Raw genomic sequence first — 19,026 nt, 5'->3', positions numbered from 1 at the left:
CGAATGTTGAGTAGATACGCTGAAAATTCCCTCAACAATGTTACAAATGCAATTAGAAGATTCATGCATAAAAAAAAGCATTGCATGCTTGCATAAAATCAATTAAGTCTTTCCCATTCCTAGAATGTACGTGTTTGGAACTCTGCGAAATTTGCCATCCGAGCATTTAATGTGTACCTCTGAAGATTAAGATCACATGAAAACATTACTGACGGAGCATCGGTGAGCGAAAAATATGAAAGAAATAAAGAAATCAATGTCCTCTAAAAATAATCTGGGTGCAAAGTATTTTCACAAACAAAAGGTATAAATCACAGTAGCAGTACATGTGGTTTGGTAAAGAAAGAACAGGTATGTGAAAAGTTTATTGGAATATGCTGTCCCGGTTAGTTCCAAGAGATGCAATGCAAACTATCTTTATTTTTAACAGCCGTAAATAGAAGGTTATTTAATCATATATATAATAATATGCATAATATTAACATATATATAATATAAAAGCAATGATATGTACATTGTTTTTCGACAGGAAGATAGCTTGCTCGTTTGTCATAAAAAAAAAGCTTATATTTTAGATAAAGACTACTATTCAAACAAGCATGTATTAAAAGTGAAAATATGTATCCGAACACACTGTATGACTACGTAAAACATAAAATTTAGGGGTGTCCTGAATAGTATCCTTTACTATGTAAAAAGAAACTCACCGGCTGGAAACATCTTTATGAAATGCACTCCATATAATCACTGATTACTTGTAAACCACCAAGCTTATTAGAAATGACCTATTCGAAGACATATGTATATTATTCAAAGCTCAGCTAGCTGCGAATGGCATTTGCGCATACTTCTATGGTTTAGTAGTTGAGTGGTCAAAGTGGAAAAAGGTCAAAACAATTAAAGTCACCGTTCGCACCAAAAGAAACGTTTTAATTTAGTTACGCTTCCAAAGTAAATTTCTCTCTATTAAGATTAATTGCAGGCGACGTAGTTTCTTGTTGGGGGAGGTGTACGTTTGTCAAACGTTACGAGAGCGCTAAATTAAATGGCAGCTAGTGTTGGAGGAGGAGGCGGTTTTTTTGGGAGCATGACCAACAACTTAGATGAAGGTGTCCTTCTGTGCTCAGGCGGATATGACAACGTCATTAAGGTATGGTATATAGTAGCTTCAAGGTAGTACTCAGAAAAATCGAGAGGCGCATTATCAAAGGAATCTGCTCATTAGTTTTTTATGGCTTCACTTCGCAAAAAAATTCTTTGTTCTTTTTCGTTCCCAATATATATAGCTTTAGGAATACATAGATGAGAATAATCTTTGCCCTAATACATTCATAGCTTTACAATTATCTATGATTACGCGGACGTTTTTATAGAAATTTATCCATTTCGTTCGTAAGTTACTCAGAATAATATAATATAGGAATATATTTGAAGAACGAAATTATATAATCTTACGACTGCAAATTATAGGGAATTTTCGGTATGTGTGCCCACCGGAGTGTAACGTTCGACTTGTAACCTTGTTTCCTATGTCAGGTCTGGAGTGCATACAACGCTAACTGTTGCCTGAGATCACTGTCTCACGGCGAGTCACAAGTCAATTGTCTTCATATTACCCCTGACAGGTAAGTATGTTCCGCGAATTAATTCCGGGTCTTTGTTCGTGACTGGATTTAATTTTTCTTATAGGATACTTCTTTGTAAATTACTTTTGAAGATACCGGCTAGAGTTTATTAAATCTAAGAACCTTTTTTTTTGTTCACTTACTTTTACGCGGCTGATTATGATTATACAGATCTTATTTTGTCGCCGGAGGTTATCAGTTAGTACGGCTGTACGATATCGCCTCACAGAACAGCAATCCAACGGTAACGTTTGAAGGCATCACGAAAAATGTTACATCCGTAGGATCACACGAGGCGTTCAGTTTTATGTTCACAACAGGCGAAGATGGGTGTGCGCGGATCTGGGACGCAAGAGACTCTCGTGGAGGCAGTCAGTGCCAGAGGATGTTTGAAACCAAGGTAATAATGTTCCTTGACTATTAACGAGCGTATCAATTAATATAATCAATAATAACCGGTAGACATCTTTCACCAAATATTATGTTCTTTCTTTTTAATACGGATAATTTAGATATCCTGTTCAAAATATTCTAGAAAATAAAACATGTTTTGTCATACTTACCTCTACAAGCTTTAAAATAAAAGGCAATAATATTCCCATTATCACGATTCGAGTGCAATCAATGATAGGTACCTAGTGGACCGAATTGGTACAGCGTGTGGTAATGCTTTCTGTCAGTAGTTCCTTTAAAATCCGTACTTCCCTTACGACTATTATTATAACAATTATACTAAACCAACTTCTTTAATTAAACCTTTTGACTATCTTTCTGACTAATATATATTTCAGGCGCCCCTTAACGCTGGTGTACTTCATCCAAATCAGACGTGTCTTTTCCTGTCGGATCAGCAGGGCTCAATCTACATGTGGGATCTTCGCAACAACTTCAATGAGTCCCTTCTTTTAGCTAGGGAATGTTCCATTCAGAGCATAGACATTGATTCTCATGCTAAAAATGCTGTTGCCGTTGATACTAAGGTATGTCGCAATGGAGCAGACGATTAGAAATCTATGAATATAGCTGAATCATGTGCTCAGCGCATAGATATAATGAAAGATTAACTAGTCCAACCAATTAGAGTGCTGTAGGGACAACCTGTTTTAAAACGTAGAGATGTTGCAACTATAGCTAAACACAAAAATATACTTACAAATATCACAAGTGCCAATTATTTATTTATATAAATAAAAGTATGGTGCTTGGACATAACACTTTTTTCTTACACGAAATAAAATGATCTCCTCTAATAATAAATCTTATTTGTAGACATATCTTTATATACGTGTTGTGGTGAATTGAATAGGGTCACTTATATTTTCTTCGGCTGGACGAGCCTATGGTGGAGAAATCGCCCTTCTTTAATGAATGCCCAGCTGCCCTTAAATTTACCGCACACTCAAGGTATGCCTTAAAGTGTAAATTCAGTCCTGATGGACTCACGATCGTGACTGGTTCCGCTGACAAAACCGCTAAGGTAATTGCAGTTTCGAAAAATCATTATGTCTTCTATATATTCAAGTATATTTACGTATTTGCCTAAAAAAGGGCTTTTACGGATTTTTCAAATTTGTATTCAACGTTCCAGTTTGAATGTTACTGGTTTATGTCCGCCGTCAACATATACTACTTTACAATTATGATGAAATAATGACAGTTTTTATAATGAAAGGATATGCACATTTTAAACCCGTAAAATATGTACGTACAAAAATGGCTTTAGGGAAATTACGAATTTCGCTAGTATCATATTAGTACATATTTAGAATTTCTTTTAGTTTGTTCTAGATTTCTACTAGTATAAAGGCATTCAGCTAGGTAGTTTGTACTAAAGCGCAAATGTACTTAATGACAAACTGCAGTGCCACTACCGGTATATGTAATTAATAACTGAAGGGGGTCGCACGGGCAAAAAAATATCGACGAATAGTTGAACTACGGTATATAGTTCGACTAAAACCTCAATAATATCAATTGATAATTTTTAATGATTTCATCCTTGCAGTTGTTAAACCGATCGATTTATATAACATACTTGTCATATTTTACGTAAGTGTGTATTCACACTTAAATATATAATCGAATATGAACAACCAGTGATTAAACACGTATGATCACATATCCAGATAACTTTGTTTTTGGACTAATCTGGCCAGTATGGTTAGATAAATTTTCTGTAAAATATGATGCTTATTTCTTCTACATTTCTCTCTGCAGCTTTGGAGTGTGTTGGAGCTGGAGGAACTCCTAGAAAAAGAACTTACGAATTATCACGACGAGATGGAGATCAAAGAGGTTGATGTGAAACCGACCCAGGTAAACGAATACCCATACGCAATGGAGCCTTATTAAAAGTAGCACCTCCTGTGATATATATGAATATTTTTATGCGCACTTCTAGGAGGCATCTTTTGATTGACTAATTGTTCTTGCTCAGTTTCTTTACATAAGGCATAAATGAAAGCTTTTACATATCGCCGTATGGTACAGCTCAATACAATTTCTATGAATCGACCTATATTCTTTATTAACAATTTCCTATATCCTGTCTAATAGACGCACGGTCTCGTTCATCACCTGCGCTGTCTTCTTATATAGGCTATGCAGCTGTGCTATAAATCACGCTGTGCCGATCTTAAGCTAGTATAGGCTGAATGACTTTAGACCAAGAAGAAATGTATTGAGCAGTTGTGGCTAGTTGCCTCGGCCGAACGAAGTTTAACTGTCCGGGCTGAGCTCCACATACAGCCCAGATGGCATGGAGCTTTTTGATGTTGCGCCTCGTACGTAAAAATATTAATAAATCAAATTCAAATAAATCCTATTCACTGCTAGAAGTGTTTTTCGTGACTTCAATAAGTATTTTTTTAATGAAAACGTATATCTATACAACAATTGTATCTCTGTGTTTTCTAATGTCATCTCAGGTGTTGTCGTTCGAGGGACAGCGATGGGTCTGGGATGTTGCTTTTACGATGGATTCCCAGAACCTCTTTACGGCTTCATCAGACAATATCGTAAGACTGTGGAATCTTCCAACCGGAGAGGCTGTTCGGGACTATAGTCATTCAAAAGGAGTTATCGCCTTGGCATTTATGGATAAGGCCGTAGACTGTTGAAAGGTGCAATACGAGTAATTAAATTAATAGGGTGTCCGTTTCCATCGTTTGGGAGTCTGCTAGTTGCCTTCACACTTGGAACCATTTTCAAGCCACTGAAAATTTGAGTAGTTCTTTTTTATATAGGTATTTGTAATTACCTCGACTCAAATATATATATATATATATTATTTTGTATATATATTAACTTGAATAAACACTATTTTTAAGTTAACTGGTACGCTGTTTTTGCAGCTGTATCCAAGCAAATTATTTTTAAATAAGCAGTGGTAAGACGAACCGTATGCATTCAAAACTTGATTTATTAAAGAAATATAATAAAGCATCATACAAAGATGAAATTAAGGATATCTGCTGTTTTAACTCGGTTCAAAATATTTATGGACAACGCTACGCACACCTGCAGCCTTCACAACTGACAGTTCTTACGTAGTCTTTTTGTGCAGCTAATACAGCTTTACTGTCACTTTGTTTAGCAGATATTGTTGTTCGAGTCGTTAATTTTGTTAGTTCTTCGTGCTGTTTGTTCCACCAAATGTAATTAGTTGTTATCAACACACGCTCGAATTAGGAAGCATTAGAATATCATATAATTTTTAGTAGATGTTAATGGAAGACGAATACACTAATATAAGTTTGGGTCAACTCAGTACTAATTAGTGTTCGCTGGTTTAACTTAGATATTATTCGCTACAGCCTCAGGATTTCTGGTTTGTAGACTACGGCTGGAGTACTGTTCAAAATTGGAAGAGATGGTAGGAAAAATTCGGCATAAAGCAGCCAACAATAGTAATTAGAAGTAAAACACCTCTATTGCACGATAACGCTCAGCTTATTGCAAGATTTACGATGGCCAGAATACTCGCTGGACTTTTTTTAATCTCGACAATTGTTATTAAAAAAAGTATTCATATCTCAATGTAATGTTGAAGTTACCTTTTAAGACGTCATAGACTCTCGTACCTTGGATTTGCAATTCTTGGATTTACCTTGGATTTTGATACAGCAGCAGAATAACTAAGTTATCATTTAAATGACAAAACGTCATGAGAAATAATGAGGCGCATACTTCTATTACAAATAAAAGTTTAAAAAATTTGAGATCACTATGTCATTTGTTATACTAAAGGATTTAATACATTAGAAAATGCAAATTGTTACTGACCGTTGAGAAAAATGAACACATCAATACTATGGACAACTATTATTATATTTATGTACAGTTTATTCGGAACCGATGGTACGAATATTTCTTCACGTTTGTTGAAATCCACCTTTCCATATCGTTATTTTTTTCATCTTAAGCGTTAGCATGCCGTTAAAGAGTCCCATCGTTATTATTGCACTTTCGTGCCACCCCTTTTATCGCCACACGACCGCAACCTTATTTGGTTGACTTGCTACATGTATTGTTTTGACGCCATTAAAAAAATCAACTACCAAAATCAACATGGACTAGAAGGCCCTATGGCCAAAGATCTACTTTCCCCTTTCTCTTTTCGTAATGCTTGTCGGTTTCTCAGGACCATAATCACAACTGCTATTATGGTAGCTAAGGTTGTAGAAATCCACCATGACAACATGATATTCTCTTCCGTTTTTTATTGCCGCTTTAGTGGCTGAAATCGAGGTTATGTAAGGATAACGCAACAGAACATTACCTTCAGGGATTCAGAGAAATTCAGCTAACGAGCCATTGTCACATGACCATGCGTAACACGCAGGCTTATCTATATATAATAATTAGATCTTTGATTTAATTCAATAATTATAACTTTTTCTTCCGTAAGCCAGAAAGATTTACATAAGAGAACAGGGAAAAACGAATAACGTCCCTCTATTCAACAAAAAAATCTTATTTGGTTATTTGATTTGTTCCTTTTTTTGGTTGACTGGTTGATTCTTTCTAAATAACACTTTCTTTTTCTATAAAGGCATATAAGTGAATAATAGATTTACAATTTTCACAAGAGAGATTTACAGGAGATGCGTCTTATGCATTTTCCTCTCAATGCTGAATGTTTTTGTCAGTTATTTACTATGATGAATTCTTGTATAAGTAAAGCTACTCTCGAAGAAATACGCTGAGTATAATATAAATTGCTTACGTTCCCTAATCCGGACCCTACAAAAAGAGCAAGTATATTTATTAATAAAATTAAATAAACAGACAGTTCGAACCGGAGTAATTAACAGGTATAGATAACATCACGATGGAAAATGGATATATATTTTATATCGTACTTCACGCCAGAATATAGACAAATAATGTTTACAACAAATCGTTTTACTGCAGCCATCATGTTTGCTATAGAAAGAAGTGGACAGAAAGAATGTGCTTAGGTTTGATCCGTACACACTTCATTAATGGCGGAATCATCAACGACACAGACCATATGTGAAATCGAAGATCAGATGCTTATCGAACATCTTGACTCACCTAATTTTGCTTTGTTCACACTTTTCGTGCCGCTTCATGCAGATTTATTACAACTTCTCAATGGCGCTTACCTGTTGACATCACCCCAATAGGGGGATTCAATTGACTTCTGTCACACATTAGGCCATTCTGGTCATCTGTTTTTTCCATTTTATTGTATCTTGTTTATATTTTCTACATGAACGCCGTTCATATTTTGCTAAGGTCGTAGATTTTTTTCTATGATATTTTTGTTGTTTATCACACTCGCCGCCCCATCCCTCTATTCGTACATTGGGGCTTTCGACTTGTCGTCTATTCGTTTTGCACATTTTCCCCAAAGATACGACCGGGTAGAGGACCGCTAGTATATTTCGGTGCATCACTGTAACCTCACCTTCGTTCAGTAAATAAGACAAAAGGATACATCGTCATTTACCGATATCATTTCCAATATTATCATCATCATACGAATTACCTACCCATCCACCGCCATAACCATCACTGTCAATACTTCTCCACGGGTATTGATAATTCGGCTTCTGTAAATTATTTTTGCCGTATGTCACATGCAGTATCAAGCAAGAGTAGTTTCCAAAAAAACTTATCTAACACTATCGTACCATCATGTAGATATCCATTATGAAGAATCTTACCGGACTTTCATTATGCCACTGTTAATTCTTATGTTGCTTCTCCCCCTCGCTTTCCCCCGTTATGTTGTGAAAGTCTCTAACGTGTCCCTTAATGACACCTCCTATACATATACAATACGATAAGTATACTATCAACAGAAACTCCATATCCTGTCGTTGCCCTTTTCTGTCCATCACTTTACGCTTAATAACTATTGCTACCCTATATGTATATATCTACCTAAAAACCATCTCTAGAACATTGTCCATTAGGTCCTGCGTATGAGACTCGCTTGCCCCACGTTACTTTCTTCTCCCTGGCCCCTCTTCCTTTTATTAGGCCCATCAGGCACCAACTGGTGACCCTCAATGACGCGTACAGTAGCCGCTAACAGCTTCCAATGACCGTTAACTCGTTGAGTTTACCATTGTCGTCGTTACCGTCGTCTTTCCGTTCGTTGCAGTTCGTGCCTATACGAATTTGTATGCATGTATCTTTGACCAGACGCAATCACCATGGCAGCAATCCAATTGTCACATAGGATCTATCTTTGTCTCAATTTTTACTTGCCTCTCTCTTTCTTTACTTTCCTCTTAGAAGCTGAGATCTCTCTTCTAGTTGCCCTACTGCACGAGAGTTCTTTTTTCTTGCTGAGCGTTCCTCCCCTATTGCCAGCTTGGTTTTACCATACATTTACATAATCTATCTTTTTAGTTCCTGCTACTTCCGATTTTTAATATCAATCATAATTGCAGCTTCACTCTCTTTTGCATTCCCTTTTTTGTTTCTTTTTTTTTTTTTTTGTAATTATTATTAACTAAAACATTTTACGTTGCATGCTGCTGCTATTGTTGTTGTTGTTGCTGCTGCTGCTGCTGTTGTTGCTGCTGTCGCTCATAGTTAACCAGCCTTCGACCAACTAGGTACTTGTCGTTTTTGATATGCTCATACAACCTGCGAAACTGGCGCCATTGGAACATAGCATACCACGCAAGCAGGCTGCCAAATAGTAACGCTGGATAGATTCTCCTCACAGACAGGTGCAGAGTGGCGTCAGAGACGAATCGCGCGAGCACTGAGTACACAAAGATGTATGGAAGGCTAAGCGACAGGCCAAGGATAGCAACACACGGAAGAACAATATCTCGGACAATTCGTGTAAGATTCATATTCCTCACGCCGTCTTGATACACCTAAGAATCAGATGACAACCGACAAGTACGACCATAAGAACGTGGTTGATTTAAATTGATCTATTTTGAAGTTCAGCGTTCTAATACTACTCAAAACCGTGTATGAATGAAAACACAATAAACATGACCGTGTATTGGAACAGTTGTCAAGCTTTGTCTCTCGTACTATTATTATCGAAATGTTCATTAGAATAAGTCTCTGGGTGAAGATCATTTGAGTTGTTACTGGTGACTTTAGAGAGTCGAATCATTCAGTTAATTTGGCTAGCGTTTAAATTATAAAATAACTCCGTTAGTCGTATAAGAAATGCACCTGATCAAGTGCAGCCTTAAGCCACCAGTTAGGGCCCATGAGAGTGAGTGCTCCGATGATTTTTGTGTGGAGCACACCTAGCGCCCAGTCATGGAAAAGATACATAACTGGGCTGGCGTCTACAGGAACTCGAAGTGGGATGACGATGATGAGGTCGAAATGGATTCCTGCAGCATCAAGACACAATATAGGGTGTACTGATTATTAAGCTTGAGTTTAGCCAGTAAATTCGGAAAGTGTGAATAATAGAGATAATCTTGCAGAATAACTGTAAAAACAAAATTACTAACGGGTGCCTTGTCACAACCGCTTGGTCTTACCGATAAGTAGTGGCACGAGTCCAAGAAGCAGCATGGCTACGGTAAGGGCTTTGAGCCCAACGAGAGCCGAGCTTAACAGCGACTGATATATTGAAGACCACCCTCTGGGAAGCCAACTTCGTGCCAGCGATACACCGCGAATTGCTAACCAACAGACATACAGCCCTGCGCCCACCGTGTAGAATTCATGTAAACGCGTATTCGGTATGGCGATGGACATCACCCATCGGCCGACAGATACGGGAGCCACCAGAACTGTTACGCTGACAAGTGTCAACGTTACACAAATGCAAAAAAGTAATCCGGCAATCTGAAATTTAATCACAATTAAGATATTAATATTTTATATAGTAGCAACCGTGTAAATTACAGAAGGAACGTTAGCATGGCTTGTTCATGGTAATTATAATAATGATGACCGGCTCCACTTGATTCTTTCAGGAGCTTCTTTTAATAATTTACGTTCATATATATATATATATATATATATATATATCGATTAATTTTGATATAAGTCATGATATATTTTTATTTTATATGAAGTTTTTATTATTAAGCTATTTTATACCCTGAGAGGAAAATATGAACTGCGCACGTAGGGCACGTTCGGCGAAGGCACATGCGCATTGACGAGCGCCTGGTGCACCGCCGCCAGTTCCCTTGGCTGTTGCTGGACGTTTTCTTCCCGTTCATTCTCCTGAGCGACTCCTGCGTCTCCTCCACCATCGCGTCTTTCGCCGTTGCCATTCGGTTCCCCAAGCAAATAGCTTCTAATGCCAAGTATCGAAGACACGCCACGACACCAAAGCTTGACGCACCATTTGACGAACTGCTTCGTATGACCCTGCTCCAGAAGGGCCGGGAGGACAACCTGCACCAATCAGACAGAGGAAAAAAGTTACATACGTCTAGAACGTGAAAATCTATTGAACCTATTTCATATCGCTTCTCCACGTTTATTTCGCAATGAGAGAGAATCATCTGGCGAACGGTGAAAAGTTCGAATTTTGCAAGCATTTCGGCGTTACCTGTAGTATCATGAGCTCCATGGATATCTCGGTTGTCGGCATATCGGCTGTTTGCATTGACACATTGTAGGGTATCAACGATGGCGTGAGCCTCTTCATTATCCTCAAAGGCAACCAAACCATGAGGAGAATAGCAGAACCAAAGATTACCAAAGAAGCCACGAACCGCCGCACGTGAAGCATGACTGACATTTGGATCATTTCCTGCAAAATAATAGATATCACGAGCAAAAAACCTGGGGTAAAACTAAGGGATGTATAAGCAACAATAAGACCTAGATGTTTAAGCTTTGTGGTCCAATGGTTGAGTTGCAGTTTTCGAAAAAAGGTCTTGAAACAGGCAACATTCAGCAGTATTTTCTTAGTTTTATCTTTTTTATTACCTGAATTGGATGAAAATCAGGATCGTTGATATTTTGTAAGAACCAAAGGACACCCGGACGCAGGACCTCCCGTAAAAGAAGTACGAAGAACGCAAAGTAGTAAATAAAGATCATCCCGATTAACCAATGAAGGAATGCGTTCGTCGCCGGCGCAGCCTTTAGGTGAGCATGAAGCAACGGAAGCGAGTTTCCGAACAGTTCCATCGAGCAAATGTTTAGCCAGGCTCCGCACATCATTGGGAACAGGCCAATTTCTGCTATTGCCAACAACGACACCTAGAGGAAACAATAATCATAAAATGTCATAATGTTAAGGATTTAGTATTACTATTGCACTCATACAATTAACTAAGGTATAACAAGTTGGATTTTAACATTTGAATCAAAAACTTAAATACAACGCCTCATCTACCTGGTATACTAACATAGAACTAAATAGCACGTAAATCGTCTTACTTTATTAATGTCTCCGAACCTTTTATATGTATGGCTCACACCAGTATAACATACAAATAAATGCATATATTTTTTTCTGCTACAGATATTTTCAAAAATGTTTGGCAAACAATATTGCATTTTTTCAAAATACTAAAAAACTCAAAATTGGAAATATTTTAGTCAGTAGTAAGCTACGTTTCAAACTGCAATACCCTGCTGTCTCATATCCATGTTTAGTTTACAAAAGTGTTAAATAGCTTAATTACATATGTAGGTACCTTAATGATAAGATAACACAGCCCAACAATTCGACGTGCCCTGCGAAAACGGACTCCTTGGCACAGAGTGTACAAAGTCATCAGGATAAAAGCTGTAACAATGTAGCTAAAATTTGCAAAACATAATATGTCAATAAAGGCGTTTTTTAAACGTCTATAAGGAGATGTAGCGTTTGTATAGAAATATATGCACGATCAAAATACAGTATATTCAAAACTTATCTTCATAGCGAATTGGCTATCTAATCTGAACTATGATGGTCTCATGTACCCAAGAATATGAAAACAAAGAATATGGTGAAGATAAATTCAGTACGCAATTGGATAACTAAAGACATTCACCCGATAAAAGTAACTAGAGGTCCTCGGAACTCGAATTCTTCAATGTGCTGTGTGATGCCTATAAGAGCGGCAAGCCACTCGCCAAAGTAAAAAGGAACTAGAGCAAAAAGAAACATGAACAAAGTATTAAGCGACAAAACCCAAAACATATGCTCTAGGAATACGAGAGACCCATCCAAGCCAAGAAGCCGTTGCCATGTAATATCTTCGCCTCCACGCTCCCATTCAGCGTTCCATTGGCCCTGAAATATTAGAAAAATAGAAAGTATTCACTAACACAATTCTTATTAGAAAGTTGTGATTTCTAGAAATATGCATTCAGTCACCCTTCATAATTTACTATGCTCGTAATCGTATGGAGAGCACGCACTGTAGGTTACTTCTCTTTGCGATAGGCTGTATATTCTGTATTCAGATTCTGTATGCAGATATTCTGTATTGCAATATAGACGAAAAAAGCCTCGGCATCCCTAAACCGATGTCCAGACTAGAACCGTGGGCTTACTATCAACTTCGAGATAAGACCTTTAAATGCAAGCATCAGAGTATCAATAACGGATGTAAGTAACGATGTGGAGAAAACGATGGATACCACTTTACACAGTAACAATGGATCTACCTGTTATATGAAGACCGACCAGACGACTATTACCTGATCGTCGTCGTCAGGATTATTGACCAGTCCGGCTTGTCTGGCAACGGCATGCAAATCGAGTCCACGCCAATTCTCCCCACCACGACCGGCTGCAGCGCCTTCAGCTGCACCCTCCCTTATTGCCACGGCGGCCACCCCCATAACGCCTCTGTTGTTTTCAAGCACGTCGTCAGCGCCCGCTCCGACTCCTCGTATTTGACCAGCATTACCGGGGGCCGCAGCTCGTTCAACCGCAGCATCAGCCGCCGCGGCGTTGTCAGCTGGTCCACCAGCCGCGTGTTCTACAGCGAAGTCGGCAGCAGCACGCCGCTAGAACCATCATGTAGATCGCATCACATGATCAATTATGCAATCAACTATTAATTCGCCACAGAATTGCCTTGCAAAACCGAACAGGATTACATTTTATTTTGGGTGATATATCATCATCATATGCGTTAACAAAAATTGTCTACATTAATGCTAAAAGTCGTAGACTCGGAGTATCTCATTAGTTGAAAGTAAACATACCGCCCTTCTTCGGCGTTGAGGGCCACCGACGTGGGGTTCGCCATTGCCAATCTCGTTACGGTTGGCTCGCTGCTCAGCGGCCATCTGTACCGCCGCGATATCGTTGCCATTCTCCTCGATCATTCGTTGATCTTCATTACCGTCGTCGTCGTCTTCCTCTCCTGCCTCTTCTTCATCTGTGTACAGGTAGAAATCCTGAGGTTCCCTAGCTTCCCCACCTCCGCCCCCATTTTCAGGGTTTCTTCGGGGTGGCAACGGAGGCTCAAGCCATTCCGGGGCTCCGCCATGAACGATCTGTTCGCGCAGCCACACAATGGCTATAAAGAAGCACAGCGTCGATATGACGATGACGAAACCGCACATTCCATCATGCATTACGTTCTCGGTCGACATAATGTCGAGTGGTAACGACAGAAGGGATGAAAACGACATAGCGAAGAGACATTTGTAAATGCGAGCCGCTATCAACGGCACGATCAGCAGCCATGCAATCCATACCTATCGAATCAGATGATCGAAAGGAATCATATGAAGGCAAATAGAAAACAAGAGAGATCACAACTACTATGCGTTCCACAAATGTATTACTTGCTTTCTGATAGGTGATCATGCGAAAGCTAAGACCGTGGTTTGAGATTATTGCTTTAGGCTATTATTATTGCTCTATCGATCTAGCTTCTTCAGTATATTATGTGAATCCTTTTATTGATTTATTCAAAGCCTGCAAAACGTTTGTTGAGAGATTTACTAGGTCATATTGCTAATAAGCATCTTTTGGATCTTATCACTGCCTGGGAGACCTTAACGGTACTCCATGGTTAGCAGACATTGGCAGAACACCAAACTGCATTTGCTAAATCGTACGAACCAGTGTATAATGAAGCCAACATTTTAGCGCGGCTCCGACTGAAGCGAGAAGACCGTGAACAATGTCTCGCGTTGGCAGCCGCTTTGGCATATCTGCGGAATAGATTGGCATAAATGAGAAATGGTGATTGCAGAGCTCGCAGTAGTCCTTCTTCGAGTACCGAAGCCATTGTACAAGACACTCCTGGTGAATGAATTTGATGGAGCCTGTGCAGATACAAGGATGATATAAAGGCCGATCGGCTGCTGCTTCCGTGCGACACACCCGACAGATTTCTGTAACATAAATTATAGATGAAGAGTGATTCGATGAATTGACTGATTATAAAGTCCAGTGTATTTATCATACCTTTGTACATTAATTTATATCGGTAGATGTAAAAAGCCGCCCAAAAAGGCAATATTACTTAATGAAATCAATAATATTGCCAATAAAAATAATGATGATCTAAATTAGAAAGGAAATCTAAAAATTCAGCATTAAGATTTTTCCACCCAAGTTAGTTGTATAGCATCTAGTGCAGAAATTGTTTTATATACAGTTAAGCTAGGTAGAGATGTCCCCTACTTTTCATATGACACCATTTACATTATTAGACATTAGGGCTAACTTAATTCCATAATAATTTTGATTGAACTGAAGATTAAATATCAATAAAGTGCTTCTAAGGACTGCGAAAAAGTGGTTTATCTATGGTGTCAACATCAGCCAGTACCCGACCCTATCTATTGCATAAAGTGAGTAAATAGCGATACCTAAGGTAACTAAGTAGTATTGTAGTGGTTAGAATAAAAGCAGGCTGAACAATGTCCTATCTATGGATCACTAAATGATCAAGTGTGTGTGGACCGAGGCTCAAGACCCAGGTCTAGAGACCCAATTTTTTTATTTATCGCTATTTGATTCGTCGAACTGAAAATAGAATATGTAAATCTCAGTCGTTTCAGCTCCCATAAAAGTGATCCACCCTGGCATTGCCGGACGCACACCGCACTGGAAGCCTCGTACAATAATCAATTAGAAGCGAATCGCTTCTTTTAGCTATAAAAAGATAGCTCTTGCACCCTCCTTTTCAAAATTCTAAATTGTCTTCTTGAGAGCAGTTGGCCACTTTCCATGAATTTTCCATACTAAAACCTTTTTCATAATTTTGTTTAGGAGAGAAAGCGCTGTTTATGGTTTCTAATTCGAAGGGTCAATCATCGTTCCCATACGAAAGTTAGATTCTTTCATGAGACGAGTACCTTTGAGGACACAAAAAATATATGAACAGTTTAGCAGTCATGTGCTATACGACTACGGAATAAACAACGCGTGCACAAATAACCTATCTGTCGTGGCCTGCCGAAAGGGTTGCTGACATTATTTAAAAGCGATAGCAATTCAATTTACGTAACGGACCTGAAGGCGAATTTTACGGAAGCAGATAAAGACATGGACCTCCCTCACTATTCAAACCAATGCTTTCCTTAATGGAAGAGACAAGAAAAAATTTTCTGCAAAAAATGTGTTCATTATAAAGCCGACTTTTCAATAATAGAAAACAATATCAGTCTGCTTAAGGACATCACTCACTAGGTATCTGCAGTATAACATCAGTGGTTTTCCATTAAAAGCATTCGAAAGCGATTTAATGTTGGAGTTCTTGTTTTCATTGTGTAGACCTAATTTAGCCCTTTGATTCTGAGAGCAATTTATACCTTGCTTATACGTTTTCCTGGCAGTGAGTATGAGACATTGGTCCTGTGCGGTGTGGTTGTCGCTGACAGAAAGACAACAGATGTGCAGATCTGAGTAGGCTATGAAATGCGACAAAGGTTGAAAAAAATAAAAGCCAACTGATAGCTAACGTTGAATTTAAAAAACTTAGTTCTCAGATTAGTGTATATATATATATATGTGGCTAAATGTCCTGTATGTCGAGTGGGTCTAATATTTATTTAAGTCGCATTTGATAACCGCAAAAGCTAATATCATAACGTATTTGTCCGTACTTTAAATATGTGTTTTACAATATTTCTACTGACAAGTTCTGTAACTTTAAACTGTTCGACAATGAAAAACGATTGTCTGGCAGCCTGTTTATAGCTATCAATAGAATAAATTACTCGTCAAGAGTACGGGCATTCTTTTTCAAGCAACTGGGCTGTTGAAATAAAGAATGTGCTGTTCTTCATTTGCATGTTGAATGTGAAAAAATAATTAGATACAGCGGCAAGGGTATTTCTGCCCTTTGGAGAGATTCGAAAATTCTTAGCTAGAAATGTTTATTTTCTATATCCTTTCACTTACAATAATGACGTGCTATTTTTTTGGCAAAAATTGCTTATCATTTTCAGCTTCGTTTTTGTACGGATATTTTGAAATTTCGAGGGAGATAAGGTTTAACTTACGTGCAATTTTTGAGCTTCGCGAGTAAATAGAAAAGCTTAACAAGACAGCTAATGTGAATCATGACGATCCAGACCTGTATCTTAATAGGTATGTTTTGAATCAAATTGTCGCCTTCGTCGTCACTCAACTCAATAATTGGTGTATTATCGCTTCTAAAAGCATGTATCCTGGCTAAAAATGGGAGGCCATTACTTAAAATAATGAACAGGTTTTGCAGTGAAATACTATTCCCCATTACAGCATGATCTTTGTGTCCATAGACTGCATTGATTTGCTGATTATCCTAGTCTAATAATCTAGTTCATGTAAGGATCGAAGACGAGTTTTTACGTAATTGCGTAAATCCTGGGTCTTTCGTTAGACTGACTAAAGCAATGATGGCATTATTTGAATAGTATTCATTCGACTGTTTGTGAGAGCATAAAGCCCTATACTTTTGGACAAAAATGATCATGCAACTAGCGATACATTACATAGACACAACATCCACCACCTGTCCAAATAACGAACGACCAGCATCATCACTAAATGGACCATATAGTTTCAAATCATCAACATAAAACTTATGATGAGCCCCAACCGGAAAATCCATAGAGCATGCCCAAAAAGCTTTTTCTCAACTAAAGGAATCCTCTATTTTGACATAAAAACTACGATAAGTCAAATAGCTTTTAATCCAGTCTCTGAACCGCCCAGGAACTCCTAGTTTACAAAACTTCCTGAGAGTTGTTACGACCAGTGTCAGGTAGTTTAGAATTTCCACATAATAATACCACAGAATAAATAATTCAGAAAGCATTAGTCTTTAACGAGCTATTCGACAAACGGCAGGATATGCGGTGCTCGTTCGCATTATTAGAATAGCCATCAACAGTAATAACCCCTATGGTAAATGTGATCCGGACTCGCCAACCTTCCCAGTCTTCAACTACTGTGGACTTACACGCTTTTTTAGCAGTAATCCTACCGAAAGCTCAGTAACTGACTCAACAACTAACAGGACTATTACCGTATCTCTGCGTCTCCGTACTCATAGAGTGTGTGATAAATATCGAAACTATAAAAGAGGCTGTATTTGCGTGCGTCGTCACACTTTCCAGAGTTTGGTAAATAACTGCACATTATGAAGAATATGTTTAAAAGTATATTGATTAGTTAGCGACAGCTTACAGAAGTTTAAGCGCATATGTATAGATGGCTACAAGCCATCTTGATAATTTCTAGCAGACCCGAGCACCTACCATAATTACTGGCTGTGATTGTCTAGAAGTATTTGGTGCCGATACAGTGACTCCCAGAGCCACTTTTCAACACGCTTTGATCTAATTTTGTTAAGAAATTGATGTGCGCCTTGGATAATAAACATATTCGCGTGTTTGGGTCTAGGATTTAATTAAGGCCGTAACTGTTAAAATACGGAGTTTGTCTTAGTAATAATCTTAGTACAATAATAAAGAAAATAATACAAAAGATGTCTAACACGATAGTTGAGGAAACGGCGCATAGCCAACTTTGTTCAAATATTTGCTTCATAAGATCATTTGAATAGCTTATCCAGTTTCTCGGAGATTAATCACAAAGTTAGTTACTAGTGGTTATTACAGTTATACACAACTGCAGTATATGTTTATTACACAAGTGTACGATTTGTTTTCACACTAAGTAAAATCACTTCCATACTGTGTCCATGCCGAAAGCTAAATTGAAAAATCCAAACGGCGCTTCCCTGGAACACACTTTGTCTATTGAAACAGTTGTTTCTCTGCTAGAATGCATTCAGTCAGCATTTTAGCTAATACGAAACAGGCACTGTTAACTAATAACCGTTTTACTCTTTCAGTGTATATTGTACGATAGAACGCCCAGTCTCCCTCCCCATTTTCCCAGTAGCCTATGCATCGCTACTGACTTATAGATAGAACTATATTACTTCGATTCCCAAACAAGTCGTTGTAAAGGACACATCTTGATTCGATAGTTGTTTGGTTTTTACTTATAGATACATATGGAAGGAAATGCAAATCTTGTATTGGATGTCTCGCAAATGAGGTTAGAGAAGACAGACATAACCGATGAGTGAAGGCCAAATCTGATAAAACTTCTAGCCAAGAGGTGGTGTTTGTGATGTCCGAAAAAATTCTTATTTCAACAACGAAAATCTACGATTAACTGTAACTTAACGCTGATCATTAGGTTACCAAAGGAGAATATCAATAATAATAGATTACAGAGTTACACGATTATTACGACACAGGTCATCGCATTATAGCTTACATAGTACATGTTCATCATATATAACGCTGGGAGTATCATAGAAACTAAGCCACTTCCGATATTGTGGCACCTAATTGATTAATACTCTGCAGAGTCAGAAAATAATGTCTGATTGACGAATGGTTAGAAAAAGGAAAATCTAACAGGAAAAATAACATAAGTAACATACCCTGTCCTGTATCCTCCATAGTGGCACCACGAATGATTGTTTTTCTAGTGTCGATGCGGCTG

At 38.2% G+C, this 19,026-nt stretch overlaps 2 protein-coding genes across 4 annotated transcripts; one reads left to right on the top strand and one right to left on the bottom strand.

Annotated features, from left to right (window-relative positions):
• Positions 1-132: 132 nt before the first annotated feature.
• Lst8 (MTOR associated protein, LST8) lies at positions 133-5,092 on the top strand. 3 transcript variants are annotated; one of them, XM_022835585.2, is made up of 8 exons: positions 133-222; positions 972-1,150; positions 1,537-1,625; positions 1,797-2,025; positions 2,417-2,605; positions 2,932-3,102; positions 3,843-3,941; positions 4,553-5,092. In XM_022835585.2, the coding sequence occupies exons 2-8, from the start codon at positions 1,046-1,048 to the stop codon at positions 4,742-4,744; spliced, it is 1,074 nt and encodes a 357-aa protein (XP_022691320.1). In that variant the 5' UTR covers positions 133-222; positions 972-1,045; the 3' UTR covers positions 4,745-5,092. The 3 variants fall into 3 exon arrangements, with proteins under 3 accessions (XP_022691320.1, XP_022691319.1, XP_022691321.1); XM_022835584.2 differs by having other exon boundaries at positions 211-351; XM_022835586.2 differs by lacking the exon at positions 133-222 and adding an exon at positions 223-351 and having other exon boundaries at positions 983-1,150.
• Positions 5,093-5,936: 844 nt separating this feature from the next.
• Positions 5,937-19,015, bottom strand: LOC111261794 (E3 ubiquitin-protein ligase MARCHF6). Its single transcript, XM_022835579.2, has 12 exons — positions 18,965-19,015; positions 14,128-14,402; positions 13,260-13,757; positions 12,747-13,058; positions 12,095-12,336; positions 11,753-11,858; positions 11,037-11,312; positions 10,654-10,857; positions 10,194-10,496; positions 9,626-9,935; positions 9,306-9,472; positions 5,937-8,992 (listed from the first exon to the last, which is right to left on the bottom strand). Exons 1-12 carry the CDS (start codon positions 18,981-18,983, stop codon positions 8,645-8,647), a joined length of 3,060 nt encoding a protein of 1,019 aa, XP_022691314.1. The 5' UTR covers positions 18,984-19,015; the 3' UTR covers positions 5,937-8,644.
• Positions 19,016-19,026: the final 11 nt, after the last annotated feature.

Source organism: Varroa jacobsoni, unplaced genomic scaffold, assembly GCF_002532875.2.
Source record: "Varroa jacobsoni isolate VJ856 unplaced genomic scaffold, vjacob_1.0 scaffold_596, whole genome shotgun sequence".
Classification (NCBI taxonomy): domain Eukaryota; kingdom Metazoa; phylum Arthropoda; class Arachnida; order Mesostigmata; family Varroidae; genus Varroa; species Varroa jacobsoni.
The sequence above is the reverse complement of the archived record's forward strand: the minus strand, read 5'-3'. Positions and strand labels throughout refer to the sequence as shown.

Bases quoted from the DNA above. Each gene is read 5' to 3' on its own strand.
- Lst8 (XM_022835585.2), top strand. From the start codon at position 1,046: ATGGCAGCTAGTGTTGGAGGAGGAGGCGGTTTTTTTGGGAGCATGACC. The intron at 1,151-1,536 runs GTATGGTATATA...TTCCTATGTCAG, and splicing joins GATATGACAACGTCATTAAG to GTCTGGAGTGCATACAACGC. The intron at 2,606-2,931 runs GTATGTCGCAAT...TGAATTGAATAG, and splicing joins CTGTTGCCGTTGATACTAAG to GGTCACTTATATTTTCTTCG.
- LOC111261794 (XM_022835579.2), bottom strand. The intron at 13,758-14,127 runs GTTCGTACGATT...CTGATTCGATAG, and splicing joins GTTGGCTTCATTATACACTG to GTATGGATTGCATGGCTGCT. The intron at 11,313-11,752 runs GTACCTACATAT...TGTTTCCTCTAG, and splicing joins TGTGTTATCTTATCATTAAG to GTGTCGTTGTTGGCAATAGC.